Source organism: Canis aureus, chromosome 30 (genome assembly GCF_053574225.1).
Source record: "Canis aureus isolate CA01 chromosome 30, VMU_Caureus_v.1.0, whole genome shotgun sequence".
Lineage (NCBI taxonomy): Eukaryota > Metazoa > Chordata > Mammalia > Carnivora > Canidae > Canis > Canis aureus.
The window spans coordinates 40,341,703-40,368,384 of record NC_135640.1 but is presented as its reverse complement, the minus strand read 5'-3'; the positions used below and the strand labels follow the sequence as shown (position 1 = coordinate 40,368,384).

At 57.7% G+C, this 26,682-nt stretch overlaps 1 protein-coding gene across 2 annotated transcripts in view; it reads left to right on the top strand.

Annotated features, from left to right (window-relative positions):
• PRDM15 (PR/SET domain 15) overlaps nt 1-21,991 on the top strand; it is a 65,182-nt gene extending 43,191 nt beyond the window's left edge. For both annotated transcript variants that reach the window (XM_077879281.1, XM_077879282.1), the window contains exons 14-24: nt 1,878-2,009; nt 3,618-3,752; nt 4,355-4,518; nt 5,417-5,496; nt 5,752-5,871; nt 11,973-12,104; nt 12,578-12,661; nt 13,131-13,306; nt 16,049-16,129; nt 17,202-17,411; nt 18,515-21,991. In XM_077879281.1, coding sequence (XP_077735407.1) covers nt 1,878-2,009; nt 3,618-3,752; nt 4,355-4,518; nt 5,417-5,496; nt 5,752-5,871; nt 11,973-12,104; nt 12,578-12,661; nt 13,131-13,306; nt 16,049-16,129; nt 17,202-17,411; nt 18,515-18,994 — 1,794 coding nt within the window. In that variant the 3' untranslated portion in view covers nt 18,995-21,991. The remainder of the gene's footprint in view (nt 1-1,877; nt 2,010-3,617; nt 3,753-4,354; nt 4,519-5,416; nt 5,497-5,751; nt 5,872-11,972; nt 12,105-12,577; nt 12,662-13,130; nt 13,307-16,048; nt 16,130-17,201; nt 17,412-18,514) is intronic.
• The last annotated feature ends 4,691 nt before the right edge of the window (nt 21,992-26,682 follow it).

Genomic DNA, 26,682 nt, shown 5'->3' with positions numbered 1-26,682 from the left:
GGGGCGTCAAGGGAGACGTTCCTTAGGGTGACAGCAGGGACTCGGGGCAGCCCCAGTGCCCGCCCGTGTTATGTGCTGCTGAGATGCGTGTCCAGTGAATGAGCTAAGTGTCTCCCCTCCACTGCTTGCTTTCCCTTTGGCACGATTTCCCCCCAAGCCCTTCTCTTTAGTGTCCCTGACACGCGTCCCGCTGGTGGCAGGCCAGAGCCCAGTGCACCCAGCAGGCAGGGAGTCCCCAGGCCTTGGCTTTGCCCCGTCAGAGCTGGTCTCCCCTCTGGCATTTGTGAGTGAGAGCACTGACCCGCCCCAGGGCCGCGGGCGCTTGGGGCACGCTCAGTGGACGTCCACTCCCCGAGTGAGCGAAGTGGGACACCATCCTCAGGGGCAGGTGCCTCCGACATGGGCCGTCCGAGGGCTGACCCCCAGCGGGGATGCTAGGCCTCCATGCCCATCGGAGGAGCCCCCCAGGCCACATCCAGCAGTGCAGCCATCCCTCAGCTCTCCTGGGGACCCCGTCCTGGCATTGCCACCCAGGCCACGTCAGGTCGCCTGTAAACGGTGCCGTTCTTTGTGAGCAAGCGCCTTGGTCTGGACGGAAGTGTGGATGCTTGTTCCTCAGACTCACATCCCCAGACTCAGGAGTTTGCAAAGATCCCTCGCGTCCCCAGGACCACCACGGCTCCCGTCCCTCGCGTATGCCCAGCCCCTGCCGCAGGGGGTTCCCCGGGGCTCCGTGCCGCCACAAGGGGGCGGTGTGTGACCGGCAGCCCGCACTCGGGTGCTGTTGCCTGTTGCTGTCTCAGCCGCGCACAGTCTCCCCGAGAGCATGGGGTGCTGGGGCCCCGGGGCCACGCCATCCCCCAGCCTCCTCCGGGTCTGGACGCTGGAGAAGTGAAGGCTGCCAGCTGGTGGCCAGCCCTGACAGCCCAGCCTGCGGCCACATGGCAACAGTGCCACATCTTTTGACTTTCCCAGGAGAGAAAATGGGAATCTGTGTTTCTGTTTGACATTTCCTGACCTTTTTCAAGCCACAAAGCGGGCAGGTTGGCAGGGCGGTACGGCCTGTGAGCCCCTCTGCCCCGGAGCTGTGCAGGCTAGCGAGGGAGGGCGAGCTGGGGCGGCGGAATGTTCGCGTGAGCCCCGGCAGCCAGGCCTAGCCCTACCTGTGCAGCCCGCTTCCACCCAGCACCCAGAGCTGTGGTCAGGGTGGCGGGCCCCGGGTCACCTGCAGATCTTGCAGAGCGATGTCCCATGAAGACGTTAGCCTCCCATTCCTCGTGCATCGTTCCCCTTCATTCGTCCCCCGTGTTCCCCTCCTGGAGCGTGTGGGGTCGGGCTGTGGGAGACCTGCTGTCTGGGGTACGTGGCCCTCGGGACTACTGTCTACACGGAGACGCTGGGGCTGCGGGTGGCCTCTGCTGCTGCCTCGTCCCCTGAGCTCCATGCCAGAGGCCGCGAGGCCACAGCATCCCAGCCCGGCCCCAGCAGGACGAGCACGGGGCCCTGCTTGAGCCTCCACACCCATCGCGCTGGACCAGAAACGGCGCGACGGGGGAATGGGCGTGAATTGTGCATGAAAGCCGGTGCAGAGACCGAGGGTGGCGCTCTTCTTTGGTTTTCCGAAGCCCGCAGCTCTGTCTGTGATTCTCTGGCTCCTCGAAAGGCCCCACCCTAGTGAAATATTTAAGCGAGCGAATAAACCTGAGCTGGGTCCCACTGGGAGTGGAGACGGGAGGACAGTTAGTTCTCTGTGAGGACGTAGGTTCGCATTTAGACGCTCGCTCGCTGGTGACCCTGCCATCCGGGCGGGGACTGGGCCAGCGTACCGTGTCCTCGCGCCCGGTACGGCTTGTCAGGTCCCGCGCCTCTGCCCGCAGGTGTTCTCCTGCAGAAGCAACATGAACAAACATCTACTGACCCACGGCGACAAGAAGTACACCTGCGAGATCTGCGGCCGCAAATTCTTCCGCGTGGACGTGCTCAGGGACCACATCCATGTCCACTTTAAGGTACCGCCCTTCCCGGCGAGCTCACGTGGCGGCGTGGCCGGCCCTCGCTGTCGGCACCTGGAGATGCTTGCCTGCTTGGCCCCGTGGCTGCTCCTCATGGGATCGGGGGAGTCCCCTGACCTGCTGCATCTCCAGCCCCGGCCGCAGGGCTCGCAGGAACATCCGTCCATGCTGGGCACCTTCTGATGAGAGCAGTGAGGAGGTGGTGGGAGCCGGGGGTGCACCGAGGCCTCAGGGGTCACATTAAGGGCAGAAGGGCCAGTCCAGGGAGCCAACAGGGAAATCCTAGGTGGTGCCAAGGCCAGAGGAAGATGGTGAGCGTGTGCCCTGGAGACACACACCCGCCTGCCCGCCACACAGTGACTGTTCCTTGGGAGCTCCAGCCCCGGTGCGGCTTGGGGTTTCGCTGGGCAGGTGGGACCCCAAGGCAGGGGGGCGAGGCAGGAGTGCAGGAGGCCCCCCCCAGTGCAGGTGCAGAACTGCATGGACCAAGCTGGGGCAGGAGGAAGGGCCCGAGAGCGTCCAGGAGCCTCAGCCAGGGTGTGGGCGGCACTCAGACCTCCCTGGGACCCAGGGTGCTCATCCGCACCCGCCTGAGCCTCCACGTCTCTGTCTTGGAACTGGGGGCCCTGAGACCTGCCGTGCCAGGAGAGTCTCCTGGGGATTCAGCTAGACCCAGCGGAGGTGAGGGGCCTGGCCGGTGTCAGCCCCCCCGGCGGGGCATGGCGCCCGTCAGGTGCTCGTGCTCAGGCAGCGCTCCTCCAGACGGTGCTGCTGTTCCTTTGCTAAAGGAAAATAGAGGGACCTTGAGTAAGAAATAGGACAGTAGGCCCTTGTGAAAACCTCCCCCCTGGTCAGGAGGAGCAGGAGGGCAGATAGGGTAGCGCACCGTCCAAAGGAAACCTGCCGGCCCTGCTCAGAAGCCTGGGTTTTGTTTGAAAATGAAACTCGGCCGGCAGTGGTGCGCACCGTGGTGGCCTCTGCGGGGAAACGGGCAGTGGCGAGGGGAGCGGGCCACAGGTCCACTGCGGGCATCAGGGGAGCAGCTAAGACGGAGAGCCAAGCACGGCCTCCTCCGCCCCCCGCCTGGCCACTGACTCGCGGCAGCTTCCCTGCTCGCTGCTCATCTGGGGCTTTTCTAGCCCATGACGTGACTGGTGACGTGTTTCTTGCAGCCTTTTTCAGAACTGTAGGGCAGTCCTCAGCAGGTCACACGGAAAGAGGCCTTGGGGACCACCGATCCCATCCCGGGGGCAGACGCCGCCATCGTGGCTGGGACACTAGGCATTCCCAAGTCCAGGCAGCCCCAGGCTTGAACCTGGGGATGCAGGGCAGAGGCTTGGTCGGCTTGGCTGCCCCCTGCCCTCACCCCACCGAGGGCGCCAGCCCCGCATCTGCTGGATCGTCTGGATGCAGGCAGGGGCCTGGTGGGATTCCTGTGGGGTGCACAGGGGGCCGGAGGGGGCTGGAGGGAGCCGCCGGGGGCGCAGGGAGGACACAGGACCTGGGAGGGACTTCCGTGCGGCCGACAGGTGCTGGCTTCCCCACGTGGGCCGGTCCCCTTACTGCTGGGGCGTGACTAACCCGTCCACGCTTCCTGCGTCCCAGGACATTGCGCTGATGGACGACCACCAGAGGGAGGAGTTTATCGGCAAGATCGGCATCTCCTCGGAAGAGAACGATGACAACTCAGACACGAGCGCGGACTCGGAGCCTCACAAGTACAGCTGCAAGCGGTGCCAGGTACTCGCCAGCCGCCTCTGTGCCTGGGCTGTCGGGGGAGGCTCGTCCCGCACCCAGAGGCCTGGGAGGCCGGCCCAGGGGGTGGGCGGTGTGGTTCCCTTTGCACGACCACTGTCTCAGGCTGGTGACTGGTCTGCGGGATGCCGAATGGCCGACCCGGGTGGGGGACCCCTGGCTGGAGGCCGTGCTGCACGATTCAAGCAGCTTGCCGTGTGAGCAGTGGTCCCTGCCGTAGGGAAAGAGGGGGTTCACTCCCTGTTGAGTGAGGGTCCCGCATTGTGCGTAAGGGTTGGCGGCTATGCGCTCATCGGAGCACCTGGTCGTGTACCCAGCAGGGCCGGCAGGTGTGGGTGAGAGACCAGGGCGGGATGCTCAGGTGGGTGGGGAGCAGGAGAGGGCCTGGGTGCAGGCTGGTCAGCTGGCGTCCACCTCTTGCACTCCCCCCATATGCACTTTGACCGGGTGCCAGCCCTGCCCTTCGGCGTCCTTTTCCGTCTGGCCCGGGTGGCGGGCGCTCACGGTGCCCTGGTGCACAGCGCTGCCGTCGTTGGCTCGGGGATGGGAGCCCGCCGGCAGCGTGTGAACGGTGTGCCTGTTGGCAGCTCACCTTCGGCCGGGGGAAGGAGTACCTGAAGCACATCATGGAGGTGCACAAAGAGAAGGGCTACGGCTGTAGCATCTGCAACCGGCGCTTCGCCCTGAAGGCCACCTACCACGCCCACATGGTCATCCACCGCGAGAACCTGCCGGACCCCAACGTGCAGAAGTGAGGCCTCCTGGGGCTGGGGGCTCCAGGGTCTAGCATGATGCTTCGGCAGCAGGGTGCACGTCCCCTGCGGGGAGGCAGGGGCTCTGACGGGCGAGTCCTCTCCTCTCCCGTGGCTGGGTCCTGAGAGAAGCATGCTCGCCTCGTTCATCCTGCACTTCGGGGGTCCTGCCTCCCTCCCCTCCTGGCCTCCCGGCACAGGTCGGCCGCATCACAGAGTAACGGTGTGGTTCTCGGCCTGCCTATAAAACCAGCAGAGACCCCTTTTTCCGTCCGTAGTTAGGTTGCATGGGGGCCAGCCCTGCACCTGGCTGTAGCCCGCCGTCCGTGCTGGGCACAAGAGCAAGCGAGGGAGGTGTCCTGCGTAGAGGTGGCATGGCCAGCTCGGGCTGCTATAACACAGGCCACAGGGCAGCCCGACAACGAGATGTATCGTCTCGGTTCTGGAGGCCGGAGGTCCTCGACTGAGGGGTCGGCAGGGCTGGTTCCTTCTGGAGGGAGCAGGTGCCCTGGGCCTCCCTCCTGGCTGGTAGAGGCTGCCTCCTGCCGTGTCCTCACGTGGACTTCCAGCTATGGGCTGGAACCAGGTCCTGGTTTCTGCTTCTTATAAGGACACCAGTCACACTGCCCCACCCACCCCCGTGACCTGACCGTTCACCTAATCCCTCTGTAAGGATCCCGTTTCCAACCACGGTCAGAGTCTGAGGTACCGAGAGGCGGGACGCCAGCCTGTGGATTTTGAGGGGCGCCCTTCAGGCCTCTTGGAGGTGAAAATCTCTGTGCCTCTTGCCTCCACGAAGCCTCTTTTTTGCCCCCCCCCCCCTTTGCTGAGGAAGGGCCCAGGGAGGGTGGACTCCGCCGCGGCCGGGCCCGTCCTGAGGCTGCCGTCTGCCTGCAGGTACATTCATCCGTGCGAGGTCTGCGGGCGCATCTTCAACAGCATCGGGAACTTGGAACGGCACAAACTCATCCACACAGGTAGTGCCTACCGTCGGGGCCGGGCCAGCCCCGGGGCCCCCGTGCTTCCCGCTCCAGCACCCACGCTCGCCCCCTCCGTCCTTGCCACCGCTTCCATCCCAGCTTGAGCCCCTGCCCCCATGGCCCCGGGTCCTGGGGACCTTGCTGCTGCAGAGGCTGCTGGAGCGCCGGCTGCGTCGTGCTGTGCTTCCAGCCATGCTTCTCCGTCACGGAGGTGGATCCGCCGGTTAAAATTCCGACGTGCTTGTTGTTCAGGTGTGAAGAGCCACGCCTGTGAGCAGTGTGGGAAGTCCTTTGCCCGGAAGGACATGCTGAAGGAGCACATGCGCGTGCACGACAACATCCGCGAGTACCTGTGTGCCGAGTGCGGGAAAGGTACGCAGGCTGGAGCCGGGCAGGTGTGGGTGGTCACCTGCGGGTGCAGCCGGCGCGTTGGAGCCTGGAAACACCTGCCCGTGGTGATGGGGGGGGCAGGGGTGCAGAGTCGAGTCATTTGTGTCACAGGGTGCAAGGGGAGTGTCTGAAACGAGGGGATAGAGAGGAACAGGCTGGGTCCAAAAGGCAGAGGACATGACGCGTTCAAGGCACAAATAAATCGCTTTTAATGTGGGGGAAGCCGCGCCACCAAGCATTGTTTGCAGCACCAAATAGTTGTAAGAACAACCGTGTGATCTGCGCATCTGTGCACGGTCCGCGGTGCTTCCCGCCCACCGCCCGAAACCAACTACGTCTTGAACAGTGGTTCATTGTGGCCAGCGACGACTGTGACTTTCATTTCGATCAGGAGAAGTTAGTTGAATGATCAGAGACATCTTACAAAACATATCCCATCTCCGTGACTAAAACGAGAGGAGAAAAGGTCATCCCAGTCAGTACAGGATAAATTTTGAGCCCGTTTCTGTGTAAACAAAACCAAACCGTGCAGAAGAGGTGGAGCGAGCGCGGAGCTTCTCGGGCTGTGGCCAGCGGCTGCCGGCGCTGTCTCCGCTGAGGGACTGTCCCCATGCGGACGTGGGGCCCATCAGATCTTTTAAAAGTCTTTTTTTTTTTTTAACGATTTTATTTATTTATTCATGAGAGACATAGAGAGAGAGGCAGAGACACAGGCAGAGGGAGAAGCAGACTCCCTGCAGGGAGCCCGACGTGGGACTCGATCCCAGGACCCCAGGATCATACCCTGGGCCGAAGGCGGCGCTAAACCACTGAGCCACCCGGGCTGCCCAAAAGTTTGATATTTTTGTTAAGGCCGTCCTCTCGCTTTATTTGTTTAAAAAAAAAAATTAAACAGAAAAGAGTAAAGAGAACACAAACGTCTCATCATGCCACTCACTGGCCATCCCCCGTTAGCACACGTGAAATAGGATGACGACGTGTGAGAGAGTGGCCCGTGGTCTCCCCAGGGGGGACAGATGGTCTCCCGTCTGGGCCCCAAAGTAACCGTGCACCGGGGCAGCGCGCGGACTCCCTCGTTGGAGAGGGAATGCAGGCACCTCACCAACAGCGGTCATGCCAACTGCCCTGCACGGCAGCATCGTTGCTCCCACCTCAGACCTGTGACGCTCTTCAAAGGAACCACTGTCACCGTCTTGTAGGAACGTTCTAGAGGTTTCTGCGCTGGCGTGACGGTGCCCTGGCTCTCCCAGCCCCCTTCCCCACTTATTGGCAGGGACGGTGTTGAGCAGGAAAAAAGGCGGGGAGGGTCCGAGGCCGACCCTGTGGGGCCATCCCCCTGCCCCCCAGAGGGGGGTGGCAGAGAGAAGCCACGCCTGGGTCCCCCGGGGACGCGCCGCGCAGGGCCGAGCCGCATCTCACAGTGTTACGTACCTCGTCATGTAGTACAGGTGTGTTTAATATTTAGGTTCGTGGTCTTTTTTTTTTTTTTTTTTTTGCCACAAATCCTGAATACTTTCATAAATGCTGGTGTTGGAACCTGGGCTAACACGTTATTTCACACACACTAAATTATTGGTTCCGATTACAGTCATTACCGCGTACAAGCAAATGCTTGTGTTGTTTGCTTTTTTTTTTTTTCCTTCCGTACCTTGCTTTTTATTTACTTGGAAATTCGTCTTAGAGACTTTTCGCATCGGAATAAGTGAAATTGCCTTAATTTAGCTCTCAGAACCCTGCTAGGGTTCCATCCTGCAGACTCCTGTAACCAGACCCTGTTATTTAATATATTAGGGGCTTGTTGGCGTGTAGTCTTTTATCATCCCAGGCGATCTTGCAGCAAACTTTCTGGCATAGCGTTATTTTGTATTTTTTCCTGAGAATCCTAGGCCTGCCTGGGATTTATTCAGGGGAGAGACTGTTAGGAGTGGCGTGAGTCCCGGCCCCGCAGCAGTTTCGGTGAGCGGCGGGAGGAGTCAGCATACACAGAAAATGCCTTGTTCAGAATCCCTCGGCGTGCCGTGAAATGCTTGGGACGGGCCTCGGGGAGGCAGCTGCGTGGCCTGCGTCAAGAGAGCCACCAGGCATTGAAAGATGTAAAGAGGGGGGATCCCTGGGTGGCTCAGTGGTTTAGCGCCTGCCTTCAGCCCAGGGCGTGATCCTGGGGCCCCGGGATCGAGTCCCACATCCGGCTCCCTGCAGGGAGCCTGCTTCTCCCTCTGCCTGTGTCTCTGCCTCTCTCTCTCTCTCTCTCTCTCTCTCGGTCTCTTACGAAAAAAAAAATCTAAAAAAAAATTTAAAAAAGAAAGATGTAAAGAGGGCTAGGCATCTCTGATGGTTCGTCTCCCTCTCTGATTTTTCCCACTCAGTTCCCCTCCTTTCCCTTATAATCCCTTTCACTATTTCTTATATTCCCCGTACGAGTGAGACCATATGATGCTCAGTCCTTCTCTGACTGACCTATTTCATTCAGCACAACACCTTCCAGGGAGATAGTGAAGTAGAAGCGGCAAGAAGCTTATAAATTGAACAGTCTGTCTCCTAATTATTTAGGTTTAATGACATTTGTCAACGGTATAAAATTGAAGATAGTTTATCTCTCTGAAGAGTCCGCATGCGTGGTAATTACGTGAGTATACGTATGACGTCTGCGTGTGTGTATATATGTACGTATAGAAACGTAGGTATAAGACGTAGAAACGTAGATAAAGATGTAGTTATAATGTAGTGGAATCAAATAGAAGTTTTAGCTAGAAAATGTTTTATAAATGCCTCTACTCCATTACACTCTAAAATAAAAATAAGCAAACTGCTTCAATAAAAAAATTTAAAAAAAAAGATGTAAAGAGGGCTGGCCCCATTCCAGATTTGGGAAGTCTGTCCATTTAAACAGATAGCAGCTGGCCCCAGAGTAAGTTGCGAATGTGATGCAGAATGAATCCAAGCCCCAATAGAGAGAGGCTTAAAATTTCCACTGTGTGGAGGTCATATTTATTTATTTTATTTTTATTATCATGATTATTATTATTCGTAAGGACTTTATTTATTCATGAAAGACCCAGAGTGAGAGAGAGAGGCAGAGACACAGGCAGAGGGAGAAGCAGGCTCCATGCAGGGAGCCCGACATGGGACTCGATCCCAGGACCCCGGGGGGTCATGCCCTGAGCTGAAGGCAGACGCTTGACCGCTGAGCCCCGCCCGCCCCAGGTGCCCCGGTCACGTTTATGTCAAAGCCGTTTGCACATCTTCTTTCAAACGGAAGGAGACGCACGGATTGTCACTGACGTAGGCTGCGACGGGAGGTCAGAATGGGGAGGTGACCTGTGTCATGTCTTTCCTTCTGTGACCGTGCGCTATTTTGTGGCATAGAGTCGGTTGATTTTAGACACGAGTGGGAGAGAAGTGCCCGGTGTGGGACAGAACAAGGATTGGTTCTCGTCCCGGGTGCCACTGTGCCCGGCACAGCCTGGGGGAGCAGCCGGTGCTGGCGAAGGGCAGCCGCAGGCACACCCACGGACTCTGAGTGGGAGTGTGACTTGGGTCGGGTGGGGGTGAGCTGTTGGGCGCTGGTAGCTGCACTTAGAAATGTATCTTGTTTGATTTTGGCACAAAGATGTACTGGCAGCTTACAGGTAACGCGGAGAGCAGCTTGAAACACTGAGCGACGGTTTCCGTTGGCCTCAGGGCCCTTGCGCTGGCTGTCCCCTCCACCAGAAATGCTGATCCCCCCCAAGTAGCGCTGGGCCCCTTCCACGCTTCTTCGGATCACTTTTCAGATGCGTCCCCTGAGGGGATCCCCTTTCATCCCATGTGATGGACCAGCTTCTGGGCCACTTCCGTCCTCTCTGTTCTGTCCCTGCTTCATCCTGCTTTTCCTCCTCCCTTTCCCATGCAGCACGTGGCCTTTGCTTGGCCCTCTCCCTGGGAGCGGGGGCCTGGCTCGGCTCACAGCCCAGCCTCTGGCACCTGCAGCAGAGCTGGTCCCGTGGCAGGCGCTGGCGTGGCAGGTGTCTGGTAACGGACCCCTACCTGCTGTGGGTGTACTTGCTGCTCAGAGCCCCGTGGTGGTCGGTTTGCACGGGCCGGGCCAGATGTGGAGGCGAGCATCAAGTGGCAGCACAGACAGGTGACCGCACAGTGGAGGGGCCGTTCTGCATGACCCCACGTGCTCAGCAGTGTCCCTGGGTGTTCGTATGACCTGGCTGGGCAGGACTGCGAGCGCCCTCCTCAGGCGAAACTCTTGTAGCCTGTAGCTTTTTCACTGAGCTTGGGTTTTTTTTTTTTTTTAAATCAAAAAGTTAAAAATATTTTTTTAAGGGGAAAACACCGTTCTGAAGTCAGCACTAGCCCACCCGTGTCTTCCCACCCTATAGCCTGGGAAGCCTTTTCAGGGACCCATCACTTCATAGACTCCTGGTGCCTCTGCTGGCCCAGGCCGGCCTGTCCTCATGGCTTCTCACAGCATAGCCAGGCCTGGGGTTCCTGCAGGCCCGGGTCAGCCAGGCCTGGGGTTCTTGCAGACTGGGGTCAGCCAGGCCTGGGGTTCCTGCAGACCGGGGTCAGCCAGGCCTGGGGTTCCTGCAGGCCTGAGTCAGCCAGGCCTGGGGTTCCTACAGGCCCGGATCAGCCAGGCCTGGGGTTCATACAGGCCCGGGTCAGCCAGGCCTGGGGTTCTTGCAGACCGGGGTCAGCCAGGCCTGGGGTTCCTGCAGGCCCGGGTCAGCCAGGCCTGGGGTTCCTGCAGGCCCAGGTCAGCTAGGCCTGGGGCTCCTGCAGGCTAGGGTTCAGCCAGGCTGGGTTTCATAGTGGCCAGAGCTGGCTGAGGCTCACCCCTGCATTAGCAGGATGGGGAGTTTCCCAGGTGACCCAGTGGGGGCTCTGCTCAGGCATGGCAACCCTTTCAGTGCCATTACCCAGGGCAGTACTAGCAGTGGTCTGCCTCTGCCCCACCCTGTAGCTCCTCCAGGCCATTTTCTGTCTGGTGGTCAATTAGCAGTGACCTGTCACTTGCCACTGGCTGGCTCAGTTGTGGCCAGCAGGCTTGGACACAGTCAGCCTCATGCTTGTGAGCCACCACCCACCTGCTTAGCACAGCCCCTTGTCCACGGCCTCCGTGGCCCCGCTGGCCCTTCCCACGCAGCACTGCCAACCTAGTGGGCACCCTGTACCAGGACCCCCCCCCCGCGTGACTCACACTCTGTGCCAGGACCCCCCACCTCTGACTCACACCCTGTACCAGGACCCCCACCACGGATTCACACCCCATACCAGGACCCCCCACCGCAGACAGAGTCCGATGCCCACAGGGCTCCGCATCCACCCCTCGTAGATCCACAGGAGCCCGCAGGCAGGCTGGCCCATCTCTCAGCAGGTCCGAGCAGTGACCCTCAGGTCTGGGCAGGCCCCTGAAAACAAGAGCTGTGCAGACAGGGACCGTAAATCCCTGAGGGCCTTTGAGGGCTAAGGGCCCATCTCGCCACTGGGTGGAGGGGCATCCTCTAGGAGGTTCACCGCCACCCTGACCTCCCCCTTCTCTTGTTCTACACCCAGTAAGACCGGTGCCCACCCAAGGGTCCAGGTCATGACCGCAGTGGGGGGATCCATGTGGGCACTGTGAGGGGTCCAGGTATAGGATGGGGAGTGTGGGCACTGTAGGGGGGTGTCCTGGCCCAGGGTGGGGGCAGACACTATTGCAGATCAGAGAAATGGGCACTTTAGGGATAATGGGGATACAGGCACTATGAGGGATCCTAGGCGCAGATACTGGGGGTCCTGGAGGCGGGCATCATAGGGGTATCTAGGGCTGTGGGCACTGTGAGGGGTCCTAAGTGTAGACACTGGGGGTCCTGGAGGCAGGCACCATGGGGTATCAGGGGTGCGGGCACCGTGAGGGGTCCTAGGTACAGATACTGGGGGTCCTGAAGACGGGCATCATGGGGGTATCTAGGGGTGCGGGCGCCGTGAGGGGTCCTAAGTGCAGACACTGGGGGTCCTGAAGGCGGGCACCGTGGGGTCTGGGGCACCTGCCCCTGTGGGTGCGGGCACAGGGTGCAGCAGGCCAGTTCACCCCGCGCCTCCGTGGGCAGGCATGAAGACGAAGCATGCGCTGCGCCACCACATGAAGCTGCACAAGGGCATCAAGGAGTACGAGTGCAAGGAGTGCCACCGCAAGTTCGCGCAGAAGGTCAACATGCTCAAGCACTACAAGCGGCACACGGGTGAGAGCGCGGCCCCGGAGGCCAGGCGGGCAGAGGGCGCTGCCTCGTGGCTTCCCACTTTCTGTAGTTCCGGGAGTCACCTGGGCAGGGTTCTCGGGGGCTGGGGAAGCGGCCCCGTCTCTCAGAGACCGCCCCCTCCCTGCCAGCTCACGTCACACGCGCGGCTGCCCACACACTCGGGACCCAGGTTCCCGTGTGGCTCACTGTCCGGGCGTCCAGCAAGATCCGCCCGTTGCTCAGCGTCCCTGCCCCGCAGTGGCCTCGCCGCCCCCACCGCCCAGGAGGCGCTCACTCAGCCACCGACTGACTCCCCGGTTGTTGTGAGAGCAAATGATTGCTGTCTGTGGTCTGCTGGCCCGCCCCCTTCCCTGCAGACTCTGCTCACACACACGCGCACACACACGGAGACCCTGGGCCAGGGGGTCAGGTTAGAGCCCCCTGGAGCCGCTGAGGGTAGCGCCCTCTTCCTGCAGGGATTAAAGATTTCATGTGTGAGCTGTGCGGGAAGACCTTCAGCGAGAGGAACACGATGGAGACCCACAAGCTCATCCACACAGGTAAGCGGGGCGGCGGGGGGTGGGGGCGGCGGCAGGGGTGGGATTGGCAGGCAGGGCGGCGGGGGCCGCAGTGGGGGGGTGTGCGGGGCGGGGAGGTGAGGGGGCAGCAGGTGGTGCTCGCCGAGGTCCCCGGTGCCCACCCCCCACCAGGTGTGCAGGGCTGGGACGGCTTTTCTGTCCACCTACCCGGTGGCGCAGGCTTTTTTAGAGTGTAGGCGCGCCCCCCTCCACGGTGGCCCCTTAAAGATCAGCCCACCCAGACCTGCAAATACCCACTCCGCAATTTCCAAATGCCCGAGCAGTGTCTCACTCCACGCTCTGGGAGGGAGAGGGCTGCTGTCCTGCTCGTCTCGGCCTCACTGCCTGTCCCCTCCTAACCTGACCGACGTCCCCCGCCTGCCCCATGAGCCGTGAGGTGACCCCGCTCGTGACCCGGGCTTGTCTCCCCTCCCTCCTTATGTGCGAGAAGTGGGCAAGCAGTGGACGTGCTCCGTGTGCGACAAGAAGTACGTCACCGAGTACATGCTGCAGAAGCACGTGCAGCTCACCCACGACAAGGTGGAGGCCCAGAGCTGCCAGCTGTGCGGGACCAAGGTGTCCACCCGGGCCTCCATGAGCAGACACATGCGGCGCAAGCACCCGGAGGTGAGCCTGGGGCGGGCGGGCGCGGCCCCTCCCACCCCCCCATCCCTCTACTCCCCCACCCCCCCACCCCCACGGCCCTGGCTCCCGGAGCACCCCCTGCAGGCCCAGAATTCCTAGAGGCCTGCGTGCCTGACACTCCCCCTGCCCCTGGGAGGCGCCCCGTGAATGCACGAGTGAGTGCACGAATGAACAGAGGGCCTCAAGCATACTCTGCTGAGGTTATAGGTTATGTGCTCACCGGAATCCCAGCAAGGCAAGTGCAGCCCTGGCCCCTCCCTCCGCTCTTCCCGAGGCAGAGGCAGGGTGCAGAGCCGCGGGCCTCCCGGGGGCTGGGGGCGGAGGCTCCTTAGAGCGCTGCCCACCTGGCCCACCTGGCTGCACGTTCCGGAGAGGGTCTGGGGCGTTAAATAATTCTCATGCCTTACAGAGAGGCAAAGTGAGAAACAGAAGTAGGAGAAAATGCGGGTTGGTAGCTCTCAGCTCACTTTGGGGGAAGACTTTGTAAGTGTAAAATCAGTGCAAGAGGTCGCAAAGGAAAACGTCGTGGATCTGCCTGGGAAGAAGCACCCCGCTCAGGACTTGTGCAGGTGCAGCGGGTAGCGGGGGGCAGCCTGGGAGCAGGTGAGCGGTGCTACTGTTGGCAGCAGCTACGAAGGCCAACAGCGCTTCCGTGGGAAGCCTCCAAGGACGGAGCTTTCGCGTGGACAGGAGACGTACAAGGTTAAAACCCAGAAAGCACGCAGTCTCGCCGAATCCCACATGGGGCAGAGCGAGCGTGCTGGAAGGGGGAGGCTCTCGGACAAGGGGTAGAGGGAGCGCGGCGGGGGGCTCTTTAGCTCTCGGCTCCTGTTTCTCGAGGCTTCAGTCTCTTCTCCTGGGGCCGTTCCTTTGGATCGTTTCACCCTTGTTTCATCCTGTGTCGTTCAGACACACACAGGCTAAGCTCCTGCTGGTGGTGAGCCCTGGGGAGTCAGCCAGGTCAGCGTCTCACCCTCCTGGACTTCACAGTCCAGGGTGGGGTGTGGGGGGAATAGGAGGTAGACGAGAGATAACAGTAGTTACAAGGAACATATTAGATGTCGTGGAGGTGACCCTGGACAGCAGAGAAGGTGGCAAACGGAGGGGTGGGAAGGATACTTGGGTGGGCTCTGCTGCGGTTGCTCGTGCTGCCACTGAGGCCTGGTTGTATGAATGTGATGGTGGTGGAGGAGGTGGTGGTGATGATGGAGGTAGTGATGGTAATGGTGGTAGAGGAGGAGGAGGTGGTGGTAGTGATGGTGGTGGTGGAGGAGGTAGTGGTGGTGGAGGTGGTGGTGGTGGTGGAGGAGGAGGTGGTGGTGGTGGTGGTGGTAGAGGAGGTGGTGGTAATGGTGGTGGTGATGATGGTGGTGGTGGAGGAGGTGGTGGTGATGGAGGTGGTGATGATGGTGGTGGTGGAGGAGGTGGTAGTAGTGGTGGTGATGATAGTGGAGGTGGTGACGGTGGAGGTTGTGTTTGTGGTGGTGGTGGTGGTGGTGGTAGTGATGGAGGTGATGATGACGGTGGAGGTGGTGGTGATGGTGGTGGTGGTAGAGGAGGTAGTGGTGGTAATGGTGGTGGTGGTGGTGACGGAGGAGGTGGAGGTGGGGAGGGGTGGTGATGGAGGTGGTGATGGTGGTGGTTGTGGTTGTCATAGTGACGAAGGAGGTGGAGGTGAGGTGTTGGTGACAGTGGTCGAGATCACATCAGTGGCACCCGCTGCTTTCCCTCCGAGTCCTCTGCGAGCATCCCCATGCAGGTCTATGGGCAGTGCCGACGCGAGTCCCCCTGGTCCTCAGAGCCGCCGTCGGTGTTTGCGTTCACGTACCCACGCACGGGCACCTCTGTTGCCGTCCTTCCAGAGAAGGGCCGGCCCTGGTCTTTGAACTCATGTCCCTGCGGTCTGTCTTGCGTAACCACCTCTGCCGTGTGGAGTCTCCATCTCCCACTTCTATTTTCTGTAGCTGGGGAGGGATGCTTGCAGGGTTGTCTGGGTGAAGAACCCTTAAGATGGACTTCGATGGTTCCCCGAGCTTACGTAGCCCCCCCCGCGCCCGTTCCTGTTCAGAACTCACCTTCCCGGGGACCGCGTTCTCTCCGCACTCATGCTGCGCTGTCCCCACATACGATTTAATCCCGCACGTCACCACAGTGGCTAGTGAGCTGGCTCATGGATGACAGTCAGGGGCAGGACACCCCTGAACGGTGGATCGACAGCGGCCCCGGGGGGGCCAGTGACGGTGTGAGGGTCTGCAGTGCGACCCCTTGGAGGGAAGGCGGGGGTGGGTTCCCCTCATCACAGAATCGACGAGTGAAAGATCTTGTGTCTGTGTCAAGTTGAAAAATAGTATTTAAGGTAGAAACGTGTCATTTTTGGTGATTCCTCGTAGGATAGGTTTACTGTTCTGTATCTGATCCTGCTCTGCTCGTGGTTTGAAATAACAGAAGATTCACAGAAAACCCTAGTATTGAAAGCGCTGCAGCATAGGGGCAAAGAGGCAGAAAACAGAGTCTGCGCCCTCGGGCGGAAGTGGGTGTGAGGTGACACAGACAGGAGCACCCCCTCCCGCCCCTGTGCGGACGAGCATCACGGAAACGTGAAACACGGTTGGACGATGGGATGAGGGAAGGGAGAGCCAGGCTGGGGACACGGGGGTGCCCGTGAGGAATGACAGGAGTCGGTGTCCGCAGCATCCCCGACCTACCACCTGCACTCGCCCGCAGGTCCTGGCCGTGAGGATCGATGACCTGGACCACCTCCCGGAGACCACCACCATCGATGCCTCCTCCATAGGCATCGTCCAGGTAGGCACGGAGCAGGCCCACGGGCTGGGGCGGGGCGGCTCAGGTGTTGCACGGAGCCGTTGGGCAGGCCCCCGACTCTACCTGGCGTTCCGTGGGCACCTCACTCGGGTTTTTCAATTGGTTTTCTCTCCCAAGGCCTCTCGGGATATCTCCTAGTCTCTGTAACAAACATTTCTAGAACCTCCGTTTTCTGAATACTGACGTATCTCATTTTGGAGAACAGATGGTACATTCAAGTTCTCTAGAGAAACACAGTTGGTAGGGTTGTGCGCGTGTCTGCGTAGAGAGAAAATTAGATTTATTTTTAGGAGTTGGTTTACGTGATGGTGGCAGCTGGTAATCCTAAACCTTCCGGTAGGGGCTGGAAGGCGGGAGGCCCAGGGGAGAGCTGATGTTGCAGCTTGAGTTCAAAGGCTGTCGGGAACCAGAATTCCCCTTCCTCAGGGACCTCGGGCTTTCCTCTTACGGCCCTCGACTGATTGGATGAGGCCCACCTACATTATGGGTGTGATCTGCTCTGCTTGGAGTCCACTGATATGTTAATCTCATCCAAAAAATACCTCTGCAGCATCTTTGCTGGGCAACCAGACACGTGGGCACCGTAGTCCAGCCACGCTGACACGTAAAACTAACTGTCCCAGATGGCTTCCGAAGAGCTTGGCATGAGACCGTTGTAACTAAAATAATTTGATCACATGAACTTAGTTTTTTAAAGAAACTTTAAGCCAACGCCTTCATAAAAATGGCGTTTTATTGTACGCGGAACGTGCCACGCTATCGATCACTCTAAAACCACGGTCACACCTCTATATCTGAAACAGCGCTTGGAGCCGTGATTTAAAAAACACGACTTACGTGTAACTTCCCTTCGCTTTTTAAAAGAAAGTGAAACCAACAAGAACATGCCCCAGTCCCTGGAAGCACAAGCGAGCAGACACGCCAGGGGTCACTTGGCTTCCTGGGGGTGTGTCCGGGGACCCTGCCGGGACACCCCCCCCCCCCCCCCCCGCTGTGGCCACCATGGGGACACAGCCCCGTGACCCAGACGTTGCCGAAACTTCTGTTCCCACAGCCTGAGCTGAGCCTGGAGCAGGAGGACCTGGCCGAGGGGAAGCACGTGAAAGCTGCCAGGAGGGCCCACAAGAGGAAGCAGAAGCCAGAGGCAGAGGCGGCGGGAGCCCCAGTGCCCGAGGAGGCCCCGTTCAGCGAGTACTCGGAGAAGGAGCCCGTGCTGTCCGGCGTGGGGGACGAAACCGACTCCGCGGTGCAGAGCATCCAGCAGGTTGTCCCTTCCTGCCGGCTCCGGGGTGCGGGGACCCTGCGTGTGCCCCTGGGAACACGCCCATGCTGGCCTGGGCCCTGGCGGTGGCAGGCGGCACACGGAGGCATTTCTCCCATAAGCCCAGGTCACTGTGCACTTCCTAGCTTGGACCTAGAGGTTAGAGGTCACACGTGTCACTGAGCAGCGGCTTGACCGTTGCGGACCTGAGGGCTGGCCGCCCCCACCTGCTTGGGAATCGGGTCGTTACTGGGATGTTAAAAGCGGCCCAAGTGCATCCCTTTATTGTGGAAGTGGGCCCGGTGCACCTGCCTCCCCCTGTAAGGTCCCGGGAGGGTCGGCGGAGGCAGGGATGCACGTGGCCAGCCCGTGTGCTGCTTGTAACGGAAGCTTCCCATTGGCTCGGCATCGCCATTTGGTTTTGAGGCTCACGAACCTCACTGGGGTTTAGACGTGAAGCATAACAGCAGACATTTCTGCATTTATTTGGCTACATTCCTCTCCGTGGAGTTTTATGTTTCCTCTGCTGATTCTGTGTTTCCTCACTCCTGGTGCCCCAGATTTGGGGCTTGCTCTTTTTATTTTTTTTTAATTTTTATTTATTTTTTTAAGATTTTATTTATTTATCCACAAGAGACCTAGAGAAAGAAGCAGAGACACAGGCAGAGGGGGAAGCGGGCTCCCTGCAGGGAGCCCGATGGGGGACTTGATTCCAGGACCCTGAGGTCATGCCCTGAGCTGAAGGCAGACGCTCAACCACCGAGCCACCCAGGTGCCCTGGGGGTTCTTTTTAGCTTCAGAGTTGGGGTTTTTGTTTGCCAGCAGGAAGGCGTGTGAGAGGAGCACATCTCTGTCCTCCTCGCTGGTACTTTGTCTTTTTCTAGCCGGGAGAACCCTGCATCTTACTGCTCTTTTTCACTAAAATTATTTTCCTGGGGACAGAAGTCACTTGGTTTAATCCTTCACCGAAAGGCGTTTGCCTCTCTTCCTTCGGGCGAGGCGGGGCCAGGTGTCGGTCCGTGCTGCTCGATGACTGTCCGAAGCTGCCCCGGGGGTTCGGCCGTGGGCCGCTTTGCAGACTAGTAACCGTCTTCCGTCTCTTGCAGGTGGTGGTGACCCTGGGCGACCCAAATGTGACCACTCCGTCGAGCTCCGTGGGCCTGACCAACATCACCGTGACCCCTATCACCACCGCAGCCGGGACTCAGTTCACCAACCTCCAGCCCGTGGCTGTCGGCCACCTGGCCACCCCGGAACGCCAGCTGCAGCTGGACAACTCCATCCTGACCGTGACCTTTGACACCGTCAGTGGCTCAGCCATGTTGCACAACCGCCAGAACGACATCCAGATCCACCCGCAGCCCGAAGCCTCGAACCCGCAGTCCGTGGCCCACTTCATCAACCTGACCACCCTGGTCAACTCGATCACGCCCCTGGGGAACCAGCTCGGGGACCAGCACCCGCTCACGTGGCGGGCGGTGCCCCAGACGGACGTCCTGCCGCCGCCCCAGCCGCAGGCTCCCCCGCCCCAGGCGCCCCCACCGCAGGTGCAGGCCGAGCAGCAGCAGCAGATGTACAGCTACTGAGGCGCGGGGCCGAGAGCTCAGAGGGAGACCTGCAGACGGCTGTGCTTTTTTATTTTTGAGATTTGTTTGCTGGATACCAAACAGAGGAAAAAGAAAAATTGTTATTGCAGCGTAAGTAAGGTTGACTTAGCTTTGCAGAATTCTCTCCGAATCCCCCGCCAGTCGTCTGTCGGCGTGCCTCGAGTCACCCCCGGCAGGTGGCCACACCGGTGAGCCGCTCGGCCTGCGCCCGGCCACCCCCCGCCCCTGCCAACCCCAGCAGAACTCGGTCTGGGGGTCACGGGGTGTGGGGACGCGGGACAGGCGGGAGCAGACGGGCGAGTGCTCTGTCCGGAGGCACGTCGACGACTCGCCTGCTTCCTTCAGGGCGTAGCGACTGCGCGGAAACAGCCAGGATTCCCACGGGGCGGCACGCCGCGAGGAAACTCCACATTCTCCTCTCTTCTGGGTGTTCTTGGCAACTGAGCGGTTAGAAGTTAAAGTCACGTTTATTTTCTTCTCGGAAGTTTGAGTCGAGTCAAATGCGTTCCACGACTTTGGGCCGAAGACGTGTGAGAAGGCGTCCTGTGGCCGCGGATGACCCTTCGGCCTCCATCAGCCCTGGTGCAGGGGTGGGGGGTCCCAGGGGTCCCTGACTCGGGCCTCCGAGGCCTCTTTGTAACATAACACAAGGATCGATTTTTTGTATCGGTTTCCTTTTTTCTTCTTCTTTTTTTTTTTTTTTTTTACACTTTATTCCAAGCCTGTATTATGTATTCAAGACTGTCGTGGCCACGTCCTGTTGATTTTTAACATGCTGAAGTCGTTTGCACTGTAGGAATGACGGTCCGGGCGCAGCTCTGCACACGGCTGCCCGAGCGCAAGGGACACGCCACTGTGTGCGACCCGTCGGCCTCAGGCTGTCCCTCCTGGCAGCTCCTGCAGAGCTGTCTCGGGACCCTCTGCCAGCCAAATATATTTATTACCGCCGAGGCTCAGCCAAACCCACCGAAGAACAGGGAAGAAATTCACGTTTTCTTTCTGTTTCAACTGAATTCCAAAGGTTGATGTGTCTCAAGACCAATGTTGTATAAAAAAAAAAAATGTTGAACGAGCTTGGCTCTTCACGGTGGAAAAACTACAGGTTTTTCTGAAATAACGGAGACCCTGCCGCCGCCTGCCAGGCAGCAACGAAAGCAGAAGAGGTTAGTTCGCGAGGAGAAGCGTGAATGGCCTTCGTGAACGAACGTGCCAAGCAAGAGCCACGTCTGTGTCCCCGGGACACGCGCTTTCACGCACCTGCACGCCTGTCGGAGGTGGGGGCCAGGCTCCCGCCACCTGCTGCTCAGACAGGGAAACCGAGGCACGGCGTTTCCTCTCCTGGTAGCGCCGTCCACCTTGCAATGATAACGTTTGCCTTACTCTGGCCTCGATCACTCTTTGTCACGCGTCCTGTGTTACTCGGGAGATCCGCGCTGAAGAAAGAACGACGAGGAGTCAGTGGTGGATAAACAGGCGGGGAGGGAAGTGAAGCTAAGGACGATTAGTTCTGCAAAATGCAACGTTTCTCGGCACTTCACTTTATTCCGAGTCGCAGGATTCTGAGGGTAGGGCAACGCTTGCCTTCAGAACCACGGAGACGCTTCGCACGCGCCCTTCGCGAGAGGGTCTCCAGACCCAGCTCAGTCCCCCTCCCATCCGCCACTCGGCAGCTGACTTCACAGTGGGAGATTTATTCGACTTTTTAATTTATGATAATTATTTTTATGTTATTTATGTATATAATTAACTGCTTTATACACAATAGTTTCATCAAATGAACTTGGGCTAGGAGCAATATATTTTCTAAAATATTGTCTTCGTTTTCCAAACATAAACAGTCCGGGATCAAGAGCACCAAGGTTCCTAGCGTATTTAAAAAAAAAAAAGAAAAAAAAAAAAAGTCACAGTTTTTTGTTTGTTTTTTTTTGGTTTTTTTTTTTTTTTTTGGTTTTGTTTTGTTTTGTTTTGTTTGCTCTTGCGGCACATAAAGGATGAACGACCAAGTGAAAATACAAACATGATTCACCATCTCGTAGCCTTTATCTCTTTACTCCTCCTCCCTGTGAAATAAAGGCCTTTTAAATCAGTTTTATTTTTTTAAAGATGTTGTTTTTGTGCCCGGAGTAAGGATGCAGCAGATGTTTTTAAAGGACCCAGCGTAGGCTGTGTGGCCCCGGTGCCCTCCCCACGCTCATTCACACACACACACACACACACACACACACACACACACACCTGTGGGATGAGCCTTCCTGTAATAATCAGTTAGAACCTCGGAATGAAAATCAGACTCACTCCTGAGTTGTCCGTAGACACACTTGGTCTTAATAAGGGTCACTGTCGGAGGTGAAAATAGAACCGTGGCGTCTCAAAACCGTTGCTATGAATTTGCATACGAGAGACCGGAGAGGAAAAAAAAAAAAAAGGTGCCACTCAGCCAAGAGAGTCCTCGGCTATAGACGGTTCTGCGCAGACGTCCCGGGTGCGCGGCTGTATTCACAGGAGCAGATGAGAGCAAGCCATCGTGGCCACCGAGCCCGGGGGTCCCTGTGGGTTACTCTAAGAAACCGCGAGAACTTAACTGTGGTGACCTGTGGATTCGTACAGCTGTGTGGTCCTGTGCCCCACTCGGGGTGTGAATCTTGCTGGATCCCAGACCGCAGCGGCTGGACGGGAGTTGCACGCTCAAGACGGGCACCTCGCGGGGGACGTGTTCCCTGTGCCCGGCGCCGCCTCACTGGGTCCGAGAGGACCCCGCCTTGGAGAATTCTGGGTGTGGGAGGCAGAGCCACGCACCTCCGCGTTCCTTCCAGCCACGGTGTCCGGAGGCGTGAAGCTCCTGGCTTCTCGGCTCATCGGTGACCTCCCGTCGGATTTGGAAAGGCGTTAGGACTGTTTTTGAGAAGTTGCGTGTATTTCGTGTCCCATCGGTTTGTGTAATGACAAATAAAAGGTGCGGTGACCTGTGTTTTTCAATTGCTGGCCCCTCTGCTCAAATTACCTGTTCCCACGTAGTTGACGCGCTTGGCGTAGTTTGAGAACGGTGGTGGTTCCTGCGGCCAACTGCATCTCGATTTCTGCCCCCAGCCCACACCCTATACAGTGTTTGGGGTGTTTGAAACCGTCCCGGGGATACTGAGGCATCAGGAGCTCTCACAGGGGTTTCTTAAGAAGGCAACAAAGAGGGCACGTGCGATGGTTTTTTTTTGCAGAATTCTTAGATCAGGGGAGAATGGACACGAGACAGAGGAGCGGCCAGAGAGGGAAAAACCAAAGCAGCACGTGTCTTTGACCCGGGAGCCTGGAATGATCCCTTCCTTTATTGGTCAAATATTTAATGATCTGTCCCCATCTGTGAGGAGTGGTCATTTTAAAGGTACGAAGCGCCTGAAGCGCCATCCGCTCTTCCAGGGGTTCGAGCCACGAGGGCCTAGTCTTCCATCCTGTATCATGTTTTCCGTAGCTTCTGGTAGCAGCCGTTTCTGCGGGTGAGCAGGGCTCATGCACCTGCCTCCGTGCGCGCGGGCCGTTCAGCTCCCGAGGGCCGGTACGTCACCACTTGGGTGACTGTCTGGAGCTTGGCCTGACCCCTCGGCCTCTTTTTTCCCCTCCCGAGTGTTAGCCACAAAGTGGAGCAGGAGCGTGATGGGGGAAGGAGGGGAGGGAACCGTCTCTAACTTAGCAGGGCTGCACTATGTGCTTATCCCAGCGATGCCGTGGGGGCCGATGAGGGCGACGAGTGGGGATGCTGGCTGCTCCTGTCCACCTGGACGTCTCGGCATCAAGCCCAGCATGTCCAACCCCTGGGGATTATGACCCTCGGCCCCCAAGCTGACCCTCACCCACCGTGCCCACTCAAGCCACAGCCCTGCCGTGCATCTCATCACCCAGAGCCAACCTGGATGTGTCCCTGCGTCCCACATTGACGTCTGAGCGATTAGGGACCTGTCCAGTTTCCCCATAACCATGACTGTTCCCCACTCCAACTGTCTGGCTGACAGCCCCTCGGAGCCGCCCAGCCCCTCCGCCCAACTCCCATCCCCAGGAGTCTGTTCTCTGGGCCACCTCGATGGCCCTTGCAAAGATGCCCTTCTATTGTGTCATCCATGCACCAAATCCAATGTCCTCCAGTGGATTCTTTTTCTTTTATTATTTTATTTATTCATGAGAGACACACAGAGGCAGAGACACAGGCAGAGGGAGAAGCAGGCTCCCTGCAGGGAGCCCGATATGGGACTCCATCCCGGGACCTGATCCGAAGGCAGATGCTCAACCCTGAGCCACCCAGGCTGCCCTCCGACGGGTTCTAAGTGCTCTCTGGACACAACTGGATCATCTCTGTGGCTCGAGGCCTGCAGGGCCTGGCCCCGCCTCCCTCCAGCTGCTCCCCTCCCCGGGTCCCTGCACCTGGTTAGTGCCTGCTTGTCCTTCAGATCCCGGCTCAGGTGTCCCTTCCTCAGAGCAGCCTTCCCGAATCCTCCAGAAGCTAACGCGTCCCACGCTGATAGCAAGCTGCATGTTTTCGGCACAGCACTCACCAGGTGGCAGTGGCCTTGACTATACACCAGGGAGCTTGATTGTCCCTCTTCGCGCTTCCCTGCTGCTCAGTGAAGCTCCTGAAGGAAGGGCCTGGGCAGTTTCCTTCATCGTGTCGTTTCCCACCGAGTCCGCCCAGCCCAGTGAAGCCAGTGCACAGCCAAGATTCCTAACCACCGTCGGATGAACGGCTGTCCCTTGCCACCCGGTTGGTGTGGTTTCATCGGACTTGCTGGGGACCGAGCGCTGTGCTACGTCCTCTTCCTCCACTCTGTACCCGTCACATCTGATGTTCTCTTCATACACTCACGTCATACTTAGAAAACCCTGTTCAGGGACACCCGGGTGGTTCAGTGGTTGGGCATCTGCCTTTGGCTCGGGGCTTGATCCTGGAGTCCTGGGATCGAGTCCCACATCGGACTTCCGGCATGGAGCCTGCTTCTCCCTCTGCCTGTGTCTCTGCCTCTCTCTGTGTGTCTCTCATGAATAAATAAATAAAATATTTTAAAAAAAGAAAAAAGAAAACACTGTTCGGTCAGGGGCTGTGTCATGATGCAGTAGCAACCCTAAAAGCTCAGTGACTTAAAACAGCAAACATCCTCACTGCTCAAGCTCTATGACTCCTGGAGGCGCCTTCCTCGGTCACTGAGAGAACAGCCCCCCACCCCCACCGTGTCGTGTGTTGCTGGTTGTCCTGCCAAAGGGAAAAAAAACAACTCTGGGGTCCCACACATGCAGTCAGGTCTCTGAGCTGAGCGCTCCTGCTTCTGGCCGAGGGGGACCGGGGACTGGCTTTACCCTCCTATATGAAAACTAAGAAGCCAAGCGAAACACATGACACGCCAGGAACTCAAGCCCTTGGCATCAGGAGTGAAGGACAGCAGTCTCCGAGAGATGAAAAGCCAGCGAGGCCAGTCCTGTGGTTGCCCAGCGTTTAGCCGGGGGTTTCCAGGCTGCAGGGAGAGGGAACCCAGGCAGAGGACAGCAGTCTCTGGACCGAGGGGTTGGACCTGGAGGTGCGGGAAGGTCAAGGCAGCCAGAGGACCCGATACAGGAGAGCTGGACAGAGAGGAAACCCAGAGATCAGCAGAGCATCCATCCCTGTTGCATCCTCAGCGGGACTGTCAGGGCGCACGTGTGATGAAGGTCACTACTCCCACCGCGCAGAGCGAGAAGCCTCATGATTTGGGGAACTTGGGGCAGAATAAAGGTCATGGGAACTCAGCTCTCAGCTCTGCCCCGGTCCCACCTAACAGACTTTAAAGCAAAACCAAGCTTAAAAACAAAATCAAGCTGTTTCCAAGATTCTTAACGGACTCCCTGAACAAAGCCGAAGCATTTTTTAAGCTTTTATTTGAGAGAAAGCCAAGGGGGTGGGGAGAAGGATAGGCAGAGGGAGAAGCAGATTCCCCGATGAGCGTGGAGCCTGGCGTGAGGCTCAATCCCGGGACCCCAAGATCATGACCTGAGCCAACATCAGACGCTTAGTAGACTGAGCCACCTAGGCACCCCGATGCGTATTTTTATAGGAGCCACCCCGGTCCCAGGGGGTGTAACACGTCCCATGAATGTAACATTCATGAGGGCAGCTGATCAGAAATTACCAGGCCACGAAGAATTAGGAAAATAGGACCCATGATGAGGAGCAAAATTAACTAATAAAACCCAGCTCAGAAGCTATAGAATTACTAGACATTAAAAGAGTGAATTCAACTGTTTTCCATATGTTCAGAAAGCTAGAAGGAGAATTGCTCATGTCAGAGGCACGGGAGATGTGTTTTTTAAGACAGACCTAATTGACCTGTTAGGGGCAAAACTTCAGTGACGACAATGAAAAGTATACCAGATGGTGTTAACAGAAGGTCAGACTCAGCACAAGGATCAGTGAACTTTCAGCCATAAAATGTATCCAAAAGGAAATCCGCAGAAAAGGCACTTGGGGGAAACTGAGCAAGCACCCGTAAGCTGTAGGGTGACTTCAAGCAGCCCAATATATGTGATGTTCAAGGCCCTGAAGAGTCCTTGGAGGGGAGTGAAGAGAGACTGGGAAAATATCTGAAGAACAATGACCCTAATTTTTCCAAATTGGAGGAAAACTATAAACCCACAGATTCAAGAAGCTCAATGAATCCCAAGCACAAGATCATGAAGAAAACCACCTCAAGGCATAGGATAACCCAACTGCTTAAGACCAGTGATATGGAAAGAAACCCTAAGAGCATCCAGAGGAAAAAGACACATGACATACAGGGAACAAAGACAATGTTGACTGACGACTTCAATGCATTGCCAGCCAGAAGTGGGGCGAATGGTATCCTTGAAGTATTGAAGGAAATAGTCCATGTAAATTCTTGTGTTTTTTTTTTTAAGATTTATTTATTTATTTGAGAGAGAGAGAGTCAGAGCATGAGCAGGGGAGGGACGGAGGGAGAGAGAGACTCAGGCAGACTCCCCACTGAGCACAGAGCCTGACATGGGGCTTGATCTCACAACCCTGAGATCATGACCTGAGCCAAAGGCAAGAGTTGGACGCTTAACCCACGGAGCCACCCTGGTGCCCCAGGTCAACATAAATTTTATACCCAGCAAAGATACTCCCCCCCCCCAAAAAAAAAAAGAGGTGGCTACAGAATGACTTTTTCAAACCCAGAGAGGATGAAGAGTGAGGCACAGCAGACTCAAACTACAGCAAGCCAAAAAGAAGCAGCAGGAAGACACTGGTGGACAAGAGATCTTTGTTATGTTATGTTAAATGATCACATAATGGAAATGCAAAAAAAAAAAAAAAAAGATTTATGTGACACGGTCGTGTAGGTCTAATGCCTAATGTTGAGGTACATTGTTGAAGACCCTGAGGTACATATCAGTGTTCAACTATACAAGCCGGTGTAGGATTTGGTTTAAAAAAGTCCTATTCCCTGGACTGCCTCCACACATCCCAATCATTGTCGTTCAGCTTTCTAGTATTTTCCCTGTTGGGGGCTATTGGAGACTCCTGATGGATGAAAGGAAAGATAGTGGAAGTTTCCCATAAATACCATAGTGGGAAAAAAATACCCATGCCTCCTGTTCTTAGTCTCTCCAGATCCCAAGTAAAGATTTTTCTCTGCAGAGGGTTATCCTTTTAGTGG